Source organism: Pseudophryne corroboree, chromosome 2, assembly GCF_028390025.1.
Source record: "Pseudophryne corroboree isolate aPseCor3 chromosome 2, aPseCor3.hap2, whole genome shotgun sequence".
NCBI classification, from domain to species: Eukaryota; Metazoa; Chordata; class Amphibia; order Anura; family Myobatrachidae; genus Pseudophryne; species Pseudophryne corroboree.
The window spans coordinates 605,848,811-605,860,535 of record NC_086445.1 but is presented as its reverse complement, the minus strand read 5'-3'; the positions used below and the strand labels follow the sequence as shown (position 1 = coordinate 605,860,535).

The window sequence follows — 11,725 nt, the reverse complement described above, 5'->3', positions numbered from 1 at the left end:
GTAAAATAACTAAGCGCATGCGCTCTGCGAACCTTGCACATGCGCTGTAAGCGACTAATCGCAGTATAGCGAAAATCGGCAACGAGCGAACAACTCGGAATGACCTCCTAAGTGCGGCACTCCTGGTAATTATTCATGGATCACTGGGGTTTATTCATGAAACAGTGAAAAGAGTGAAGAAGTTGCCCATGGCAACCAATCAGCTGCGCTGTATAATTTTATACTATGCAAATTCTAAATGTTACTTCAGTGAACCTTCTCCACTGGCTCACTTCTCCACAGTTTTCGCTGCTTCATGAATAGACCCAGCCTTTAGCGTTATTACAGTCAACAGACAGTCTCAGTGTTGTTTGATTCAGGAGCCAGGACACAAACTTCATATGGGATGCCGGTTATTTCACCCATACCAGGTATCGGTGGCTTACCATCGATGGCCGACGCCCACCCTCACAACATATACTGTGAATTTTATTACACAAACCATCAACTGAATACTCAAATAGTAAAATAATCAAATAAATGAAACCAATGCCAAAGCGTCACAAGAAAGATTAATTGAACAAAAATCTCCCCGGCTGCATAAAGCCGATCCCTCTTTCCTCATCCAACTGACAGCAATAACGCGCACTCTAGCAGTAAAAGTCCAGGGGCAGGGCAGCAGGAGCGAGCATTAGAACCGCTCCGGCAGCGACTTCCTGTGTTTCCTCGGTTGCCTGGTGATAGGGGTGACAGGGTCATTCTCCTGACATCAGCACAGAGACGCCCAGCAGCAATTGGTGGAGAGCGGGGTAGGCGGGTGCATAGCTGAGGCGGGGAAACGGTTTGAAGCTTGATTCCATCTATCCCGCTTCCGGTCCTGTACAGCTGCAGCCGTCTATGTTCCATCCGTTACTGACAACTACCAGCAGGTACATGCCGCAGTATAGCTGCGCGTTCTACATTCTATACAGCGGCTGCAGCCTTAACACCCTGGCTTGTACAGCTGTTTCCTTACCGTCCATGCATCGGCTGTAGCCGGTGCTCTCTAGCCTCCACAGCTGCTTTCTTACCGTCCTCTCTGCTTTATGCATCTAGCAGTGACCAACTGTACTGTCTAGTTATGCTGACTTTACTTAATATGGTAGTTAGGGGTTTATTCATGAAGCAGTGAAAAGAGTGGAGAAGTGAGCCACTGGAGAAGTTGCCCATGGCAACCAATCAGCTTCTCTGTATAATTTTATTCTATGCAAATTATAAATGTTACTTCAGTGCTGATTGGCTCTTCTCCACTGGCTCACTTCTCCACAGTTTTCACTGCTTCATGAATAGACCCCTTAATATGGTGACATTTTACTGCTGTACACTTTTCAGAGTTGAGTAATAGTGACTTGCGGAGATTGTATAAGTAGGCACTGTGTATTAGGCTAAGGCCACACATAGCGGCCAAGCGGGTCCCGCTGAATGGGACCCGCTTGCCTGGGAGGATCCCGCAGAACAGGATCTGCCCAGGGACACATGGGACTTCGATAGCACACAGTGGCACTGTGTGAACACATACATTGAAATGTATGTGTTCTCATTGAAATCCCACCGTCCTGTCTTCTGGCGTGCAGCGGTTGGATCTGGCGGCGACGGGACTGCCGCACATGTGTGGGTGCCTGTGTGCAGTCTCCTTGTGGGTATGTGTGGCTGTAGCCTTAATGCATACTGAAATTGTTTGGTGTTCTAAAGGCGGGCACACGCTACCTGATGTTTAAATGGCGGCAGTGAATAACTATATCGGTGAATGATATAGTGTTCAACGTTATAGTGCGTACACACTGAACGTTATCGTTCAACGATAACATTCAGTGACATCACCGCCGGTATTCCAGAACATGCAGCTCAGTCCGACATTGATGGGTTGAGCTGCATTTCAGATCAGTATTGGTGAATACTGAACGACGTGCGGGAGCGTGCATCGTTCATCGTTCACCAATATCACCCCCATACACACTGGATGATTTCTGGTTAAAAATGAACGATAACGACATAAGTGTAGTTTCTCTAACGTCCTAGTGGATGCTGGGGACTCCGTCAGGACCATGGGGAATAGCGGCTCCGCAGGAGACAGGGCACAAAAGCAAGCTTTTAGGATCACATGGTGTGTACTGGCTCCTCCCCCTATGACCCTCCTCCAAGCCTCAGTTAGGTTTTTGTGCCCGGCCGAGAAGGGTGCAATCTAGGTGGCTCTCTTAAAGAGTTACTTAGAAAAAGTTTTTAGGTTCTTTATTTTCAGTGAGTCCTGCTGGCAACAGGCTCACTGCATCGAGGGACTTAGGGGAGAGATTTTCAACTCACCTGCGTGCAGGATGGATTGGATTCTTAGGCTACTGGACATAGCTCCAGAGGGAGTCGGAACACAGGGCTCGCCCTGGGGTTCGTCCCGGAGCCGCGCCGCCGACCCCCCTTGCAGACGCTGAAGATGAAGAGGTCCGGAACCAGGCGGCAGAAGACTCTCAGTCTTCATCAGGTAGCGCACAGCACTGCAGCTGTGCGCCATTGTTGTCAGCACACTTCACACAGCGGTCACGGAGGGTGCAGGGCGCTGGAGGGGGGCGCCCTGGGCAGCAATGTATAATACCTGTATGGCGAAAAATACATCACATATAGCCCTTGAGGCTATATGGATGTATTTAACCCCTGCCAGATATCTAAAACTCCGGAGAAGAAGCCCGCCGAAAAGGGGGCGGGGCCTATTCTCCTCAGCACACAGCGCCATTTTCCCTCACAGAAAGGCTGGTGGGAAGGCTCCCATGCTCTCCCCTGCACTGCACTACAGAAACAGGGTTAAAACAGAGAGGGGGGGCACTGATTTGGCGATATGTATATATATTAAAATGCTATAAGGGAGGAACACTTATATAAAGGTTGTCCCTGGATAATTATAGCGTTTTGGTGTGTGCTGGCAAACTCTCCCTCTGTCTCCCCAAAGGGCTAGTGGGTCCTGTCCTCTATCAGAGCATTCCCTATGTGTGTGCTGTATGTCGGTACGTGTGTGTCGACATGTATGAGGAAAATATTGGTGAGGAGGCGGAGCAAATTGCCTGTATGGTGATGTCACTCTCTAGGGAGTCGACACCGGAATGGATGGCTTATTTATGGAAATTACGTGACAATGTCAACACGCTGCAAGCCGGTTGACGACATGAGAGGGCCGGCGAACAAATTAGTATCTGTCCAGGCGTCTCAAACACCGTCAGGGGCTGTAAAATGCCCATTTACCTCAGTCGGTCGACACAGACCCGGACACTGATTTCAGTGTCGACGGTGAAGAAACAAACGTATTTTCTTTTAGGGCCACACGTTAAGGGCAATGAAGGAGGTGTTACATATTTCTGATACTCCAAGTACCACAAAAAAGGGTATTATGTGTGAGGTGAAAAAACTACCTGTAGTTTTTCCTGAATCAGATAAATTAAATGAAGTGTGTGATGATGCGTGGGTTTCCCCCGATAGAAAATTATTGGCGGTATACCCTTTCCCGCCTGAAGTTAAGGCGCGGTGGGAAACACCCCTCAGGGTGGATAAGGCGCTCACACGCTTATCAGAACAAGTAGCGGTACCATCTACGGATAGGGCCGTACTTAAGGAGCCAGCTGATAGGAGGCTGAAAAATATCCTAAAAAGTATACACACACATGCTGGTGTTATACTGCGACCAGCGATCGCCTCAGCCTGGATGTGCAGAGCTGAGGTGGCTTGGTCGGATTCCCTGACTAAAAATATTGATACCTTTGACAGGGACAGTATTTTATTGACTATAGAGCATTTAAAGGATGCATTTCTATATATGCGAGATGCGCAGAGGGATATTTGCACTCTGGCATCAAGAGTAAATGCGATGTCCATATCTGCAAGAAGATGTTTATGGACACGACAGTGGTCAGGTGATGCAGATTCCAAACGGCACAAAGATGTATTGCCGTATAAAGGGGAGGAGTTATTTGGGGTCGGTCCATGGGACCTGGTGGCCAGGGCAACTGCTGGAAAATCCACCGTTTTTTACCCTAAGTCACATCTCTGCAGAAAAAGACACCGTCTTTTCAGCCTCAGTCCTTTCGTCCCTATAAGAGTCATATCTGCCCAGGGATAGAGGAAAGGGAAGAAGACTGCAGCAGGCAGCCCATTCCCAGGAACAGAAGCCTTCCACCGCTTCTACCAAGTTCTCCGCATGACGCTGGGACCGTACAGGACCCCTGGATCCTACAAGTAGTATCCAAGGGGTACAGATTGGAATGTCGAGAGGTTTCCCCCCTCGCAGGTTCCTGTAGTCTGCTGTACCAATGTCTCCCTCCGACAGGGAGGCAGTATTGAAAACAATTCACAAGCTGTATTCCCAGCAGGTGATAATAAAATTACCCCTCCGACAACAAGGAAAGGGGTATTACTCCACACTATATGGTGGTACTGAAGGCTAGGTGAGACCTATTCTAAATCTGAAAAATTTGAACACTTACAAGGGTTCAAATCCAGATGGAGTCACTCAGAGCAGTGATAGCAAAGAACAAGGGGACTAGATGGTGTCCCGGGACATCAGGGATGCTTACCTCCATGTCCCAAAATTTGCCTTTTCTCACCAAGGGTACCTCAGGTTCGTGGTACAGAACTGTCACTATCAGTTTCAAGACGATGCCGTTGGATTGTCCAAGGCACCCCGGGTCCTTACCAAGGTAATGACCGAAAGGAGGATTCGTCTTCAAAGAAAATGGACGACCTCCTGATAAGAACAAGGTCCAGAGAACAGTTGGAGGTCGGAGTAGCACTATCTCAAGTAGTTCTACGACAACACGGGTGGATTCTAAATATTCCAAAACCGCAGTTGTTCCGACGACACGTCTGCTGGTCCTAGGGATGATTCTGGACACAGTCCAGGAAAAGGTGTTTCTCCCAGAGGAGAAAGCCAGGGAGTTATCCGAGCTAATCGGGATCCTCCTAAAACCAGGAAAAGTGTCAGTGCATCATTGCACAAGAGTCCTGGTAAAAATGGTGGCTTATTACGAAGCGCTTCCATTCGGCAGATTTCACGCAAGAACTCTTCAGTGGGATCTGCTGGACAAATGGTCCGGATCGCATCTTCAGATGCATCAGCGGATAACCCTATATCCAAGGACAAGGGTGTCTCTCCTGTGGTGATTACAGAGTGCTCATCTTCTAGAGGGCTGCAGATTCGGCATTCAGGATTGGATGCTCGTGACCACGGAGGCCAGCCTGAGAGGCTGGGGAGCAGTCACACAAGGAGTGTGATCAAGTCTGGAGAATTCTCTCCACATAAATATACTGGAGCTAAGAGCAAATTTATAATGCTCTAAGCTTAGCAAGACCTCTGCTTCAAGGTCAGCCGGTATTGATCCAGTGGGATAACATCACGGCAGTCGCCCACGTAAACAGAAAGGGCGGCACAAGAAGCAGGAGGGCAGTGGCAAAACTGCAAGGATTTTTCGCTAGGCGGAAAATCATGTGATAACACTGTCAGCAGTGTTCATTCCGGGAGTGGACGACTGGGAAGCAGACTTCCTCAGCAGGCACGACCTCCACCCGGGAGAGTGGGAACTTCATCGGGAAGTTTTCCGCATGATTGTGAACCGTTGGGAAAGACCAAAGGTGGACATGATGGCGTCCCGCCCGAACAAAAAATGGGACAGATATTGCGCCAGGTCACGAGACCTTCAGGCGATAGCTGTGGACGTCCTGGTAACACCGTGGGTGTAACAGTCGGTGTATGTGTTCCCTCCTCCGCTTCTCATAACCAAGGTATTGAGAATTATAAGACATAGAGGAGTAAGAACTATACTCGTGGCTCCGGATTGGCCAAGAGGGACTTGGTAACCGGAACTTCAAGAGATGCTCACAGAGGACTAATGGCCTCGGGAGCTAAGAAGGGATTTGCTTTCAGCAAGTACCATGTCTGTTCCAAGAGGAACCGTGGCATCGGCCTTTAAGAAAGGACCTGCTCCAGCAGGGACCTTGTCTGTTCCAAGACTTACCGCGACTGCGTTTGACGGCATGGCGGTTTGAACGCCGGATCCTAAGGGAAAAGGCATTCCGGAAGAGGTCATACCTACCCTGGTCAAAGCCAGGAAGGAGGTGACCGCACAACGTTATCACCACATGTGGTAAAAATATGTTGCGTGGGTGAGGCCAGGAAGGCCCCACGAAAAAATTTCAACTAGGTCGATTTCTGCACTTCCTGCAAACAGGAGTGTCTATGAGCCTAAAATTGGGTCCATTACGGTTCAAGTTTCGGCCCTATAGATTTTCTTCCAGAAAGAATTGGCTTCAGTTCCTGAAGTCCAGACGTTTGTCAAGGGAGTATTGCATATACAGCCCTTGTGTGCCTCCAGTGGCACCGTGGGATCTCAACGTAGTGTTGGGATTCCTCAAATCATATTGGTTTGAACCACTCAAATCTGTGGATTTGAAATATCTCACATGGAAAGTGACCATGCTGTTGGCCCTGGCCTAGGCCAGGCGATTGTCAAAATTGGCGGCTTTGTCTTACAAAAGCCCATATTTGATTTTCCATTCGGACAGGGCAGAACTGCGGACTCGTCCCCAGTTTCTTCCTAAGGTGGTGTCAGCGTTTCACCTGAAACAACCTATTGTGGTGCCTGCGGCTACTAGGGACTTGGAGGACTCCAGGTTGCTAGACGTTGTCAGGGCCCTGAAAATATAAATATATATATATATATATATATATATATATATATATATATATATATATATATAATTCCAGGACGGCTGGAGTCAGAAAGTCTGACTTGCTGTTTATATTGTAGGCACCCAAAAAGCTGGGTGCTCCTGCTTCTAAGCAGACTATTGCTCGTTGGATTTGTAGTACAATTCAGCTTGCACATTCTGTGGCAGGCCTGCCACAGCCAAAATCTGTAAATGCCCATTCCACAAGGAAGGTGGGCTCATCTTGGGCGGCTGCCCGAGGGGTCTCGGCTTTACAACTTTGCCGAGCAGCTACTTAGTCAGGGGCAAACACGTTTGCTAAATTCTACAAATTTGATACCCTGGCTGAGGAGGACCTGGAGTTCTCTCATTTGGTGCTGCAGAGTCATCCGCACTCTCCCGCCCGTTTGGGAGCTTTGGTATAATCCCCATGGTCCTGACGGAGTCCCCAGCATCCACTAGGACGTTAGAGAAAATAAGATTTTACTTACCGATAAATCTATTTCTCATAGTCCGTAGTGGATGCTGGGCGCCCATCCCAAGTGCGGATTGTCTGCATTACTTGTACATAGTTATTGTTACAAAAAAATCGGGTTATTATTGTTGTGAGCCATCTTTTTTAGAGGCTACTTCATTGTTATCATACTGTTAACTGGGTTAAAATCACAAGTTGTACGGTGTGATTGGTGTGGCTGGTATGAGTCTTACCCGGGATTCAAGATCCTTCCTTATTGTGTACGCTCGTCCGGGCACAGTACCTAACTGAGGCTTGGAGGAGGGTCATAGGGGGAGGAGCCAGTACACACCATGTGATCCTAAAAGCTTGCTTTTGTGCCCTGTCTCCTGCGGAGCCGCTATTCCCCATGGTCCTGACGGAGTCCCCAGCATCCACTACGGACTATGAGAAATAGATTTATCGGTAAGTAAAATCTTATTTTTCGTGTATTTTTTAGCCAGAAACCGCCTAGTGTGTACCTCCCTTTAGAGAGCTGCTATCACTCATTGCTTTCTTAGAGGAGTGTGTGTATATATTATTTTTTCTATGATGATGTATTCATCTATTTATTCTTTTTGATAATCCTAACAGATTTGCCTGTCTGCTTCATAGAACAACATGACCACTATGGACAGGTACAAAGATATGGGATTACAACAGCGTGGAACAGGTCAGTAATCTGCTGTCTCTACTCATAGGGGTCAATTCAGTTAGGAGCGAATTGGGTCCTGCAAGCTGTTTTCATGCAAATACAGTACAAATTCATATTGGGTTTTATTCTGGGGGATTTTTTTTTTTTGTGTGCACCCACCTCAGTAAGGTGGGGATAAATTTTTATTTTATGGTAAAAACGTCAGGACACAGTGTAGAACCTCTGGTACACCCCTCCTAATCATAACTTGGAGGGGTTAAAATATCATAATTTGGCCAATAAAGACTTATCAGTTTTCTGGTGAATTTCTCTAAAAAGCTCAAGTTAAATGATGTGGGACAGGTAGGTGGAGCACTGTGGAGGTGTTATATTGATCAGGGTGTGTCAATTTAAATCATATGATTAAAAAAAAAAAACTTAAAAAAATCATTGATTTCAATTAGGTTTGTTTTTTCCAATGCTGTATATGTGTGTGGAAAGAATTAGAGGATAGTTTGAAGGAATGAAGGCCCAGATTTATCAAGCTTTGGAGAGTGATAAATTGCACGGTGATAAAGGGACCAACCAATCCGCTCATAACTGTCATTTTCAAACACAGCCTGTAACATGGCAGTTAGAAGCTGATTGGCTGATACTTTATCACAGTGCAATTTATCACTCTCCAAGGCTTGTTAAATCTGTGCCGAAATCTGGCCAAACCAAGCATGAAGAAATCCTTCGACTGCTATAATCAAGCATTGGGACCTGTCCTGCACATTTTCTCACCTTTCTTGACTGGCCCAAGTTACTGTGGTAGTTGTCTAACTGCAGTAGAAAACTTAGAAGCTCTTAAGTTTGCAAAGAAAAATATCCACTTTCAAATACCCTTCTACCAAAATTAGTCAAGTTCCAAGCAAAAGCAACTCCGTTTAATGACCTTATTTGAGCATGATGTTGTGTCAACAGTGGCACCAATAGATTGGTGGAAAATGCACATTGGTTCAGAAACTGTAGCTGGTAATGAAAATATCATGGTGGCAGTAGAGCAATTGCTAACAGCTGCAGCATCATTAGCTTCAGTAGAAGGAATATTTTCCACATTTGGGGCCTAATTCAGTAAGGATAGCAAATTCTGCTAATTAGCAGAATTTGCTAACCTTTGAATCGCATTCTGGGGGCTGCCAAGCATGATGTCAGCCACCTCCTCCCCCTTCAACAAGTAGAAATTGCGATCGCATTACAATTTCTGCTTGTTAGCAGAAATAGAGGAAGCCTCCTGCTGGCGCAGCTTAGCTGCACCCACAGGAGATTCTCCTCCATCTTCCCGATCCGACAGCTGCGTGTGATGTCATGCAGCCACCGTGATCACGCCGCAGCACCCCCTGTTCGTCTGGCTCTGCCCCCGCAACGCTCCATCTCTTCCCTGAAAATGGAGCGTTTTAATTACCGTATTTTTCGGACCATAAGACGCACTTTTTCTCCCCAAAAATGTGGGGGAAAAAGTACATGCGTCTTATGGTCCGAATAATACATATGCAGAGCAATAAAAACCTTAAGGAGCGCTCTCAATGCGCTGGGTGGGAGCGCACTGGGTTGGAGAGGCTGCAGTTATCGAGTGCGGGTAGCGGGTAGCGGCGGGTCCTGTCTGCTGCTTTGCCGTCATCTGAGAGCGCGGCAGCAGAGCGCCAGCATCACGTGACTGCCCCGCTCCCTCCCCTCACCTCCTCAGAGTCCTGCTGCTTTGCAGTCATCTCAGATCCCGGCATCTGAGAGTGCGGCAGCAGAGCGCCGGCATCACGTGACTCCCCCGCTCCCTCCCCTCACCTCCTCCGAATCCTCGGGCAGCGTAAACTGACAGGCTGGATGCGGGGAACCTTGTATACACAGTACAGTTGTGAGGTAAAAAGGTTCTCATCTGCCTGAAAAAGCTGCTCTGTACTGTGACTATGGCAGTGCTTGTGTGGCTGCCTCTGTCACACACTGTCCCAGAAAAATCTTATATTACACTATTTGGTTCAGAATTTTTTTTTCCCTGTTTTCCTCCTCTAAAAACTAGTGCGTCTTATGGTCAGGTGCGTCTTATGGTCCGAAAAATACGGTATTTTAACTATTTAAAACGTTTTAACTATTAAATGCTGGCTGAGCTCTCGTTATGCATACCTCCCAACATGACCCTCTCCAGGAGGGACAGAATGCTCTGCTCCTGTACTTCCCTCTTAATTTATCATTGTCATCCCCTGTGGTGAAACACCTTTCTTATCCAGTAACTAGTTCAACACAGGTGAGGGCAATCCTACATTAAGAGGAAAGTCCAGAAACAGAGCGTTTGTCCCTTCTGGAGAGGGTCATGTTGGAAGGTATGCCTTATGAGGGGAATATACTAATGAATGTATGATATAGTTCACTTTAGCTACATTTGCCAATCCTGCATGTGACACAGTTCACTAATTATTAAAATTGAAAAAAGAAAACCATCTCTTATTAACCATTGTTACAATTTTCATATGGTACTAATGCACTATTTGTAAAGCTGGGAGTTTACAGTTTCTTCACAGTCCATAAATAAATGATAAGATTTATGATATACTATAGGTGAGTTATTCACTTAATATTTCTCTAACGTCCTAAGTGGATGCTGGGGACTCCGTAAGGACCATGGGGAATAGCGGCTCCGCAGGAGACTGGGCACATCTAAAGAAAGCTTTAGGATTATCTGGTGTGCACTGGCTCCTCCCCCTATGACCCTCCTCCAAGCCTCAGTTAGATCTCTGTGCCCGAACGAGAAGGGTGCACACTAGGGGCTCTCCTGAGCTTCTTAGTGAAAGTTTTAGTTTTAGGTTTTTTATTTTCAGTGAGACCTGCTGGCAACAGGCTCACTGCATCGAGGGACTAAGGGGAGAAGAAGCGAACTCACCTGCGTGCAGAGTGGATTGGGCTTCTTAGGCTACTGGACATTAGCTCCAGAGGGACGATCACAGGCCCAGCCATGGATGGGTCCCAGAGCCGCGCCGCCGGCCCCCTTACAGAGCCAGAAGACAGAAGAGGTCCGGAAAATCGGCGGCAGAAGACATCCTGTCTTCAACAAGGTAGCGCACAACACTGCAGCTGTGCGCCATTGCTCCTCAGCACACTTCACACTTCGGTCACTGAGGGTGCAGGGCGCTAGGGGGGGGCGCCCTGAGCAGCAATAAAAACACCTTGGCTGGCGAAAATACATCACATATAGCCCCCAGGGCTATATGGATGAATTTTAACCCCTGCCAGAATCCATAAAAAAGCAGGAGAAAAGTCCGCAAAAAAGGGGCGGAGCCTATCTCCTCAGCACACTGGCGCCATTTTCCCTCACAGCTCAGTTGGAGGGAAGCTCCCCTGGCTCTCCCCTGCAGTCACTACACTACAGAAAGGGTTAAAAAAGAGAGGGGGGCACTAATTAGGCGCAGTATTAACAATACAGCAGCTATAAGGGGAAAAACACTTATATAAGGTTATCCCTGTATATATATATATATATATATATATATATATATATATATATATATATATATAGCGCTTTGGTGTGTGCTGGCAAACTCTCCCTCTGTCTCCCCAAAGGGCTAGTGGGGTCCTGTCCTCTATCAGAGCATTCCCTGTGTGTGTGCTGTATGTCAGTACGTTTGTGTCGACATGTATGAGGAGAAAAATGATGTGGAGACGGAGCAGATTGCCTGTAATAGTGATGTCACCCCCTAGGGGGTCGACACCTGAGTGGATGAACTGTTGGAAGGAATTACGTGACAGTGTCAGCTCTGTATAAAAGACAGTGGTTGACATGAGACAGCCGGCTACTCAGCTTGTGCCTGTCCAGACGTCTCATAGGCCGTCAGGGGCTCTAAAGCGCCCGTTACCTCAGATGGCAGATATAG

The 11,725-nt window shown here is 47.3% G+C and overlaps 1 protein-coding gene across 2 annotated transcripts in view; it reads left to right on the top strand.

Moving 5' to 3' along the window:
• The first annotated feature begins 685 nt into the window (after positions 1-685).
• Positions 686-11,725, top strand: part of CEP85 (centrosomal protein 85) — a 106,062-nt gene continuing 95,022 nt past the window's right edge. The window contains exons 1-2 of one of the 2 annotated variants that reach the window (XM_063954736.1): positions 686-908; positions 7,784-7,862. In XM_063954736.1, the coding sequence (XP_063810806.1) occupies positions 7,811-7,862 (52 nt within the window). In that variant the 5' untranslated portion in view covers positions 686-908; positions 7,784-7,810. The remainder of the gene's footprint in view (positions 909-7,783; positions 7,863-11,725) is intronic. The other variant, XM_063954735.1, reaches the window with a different exon arrangement.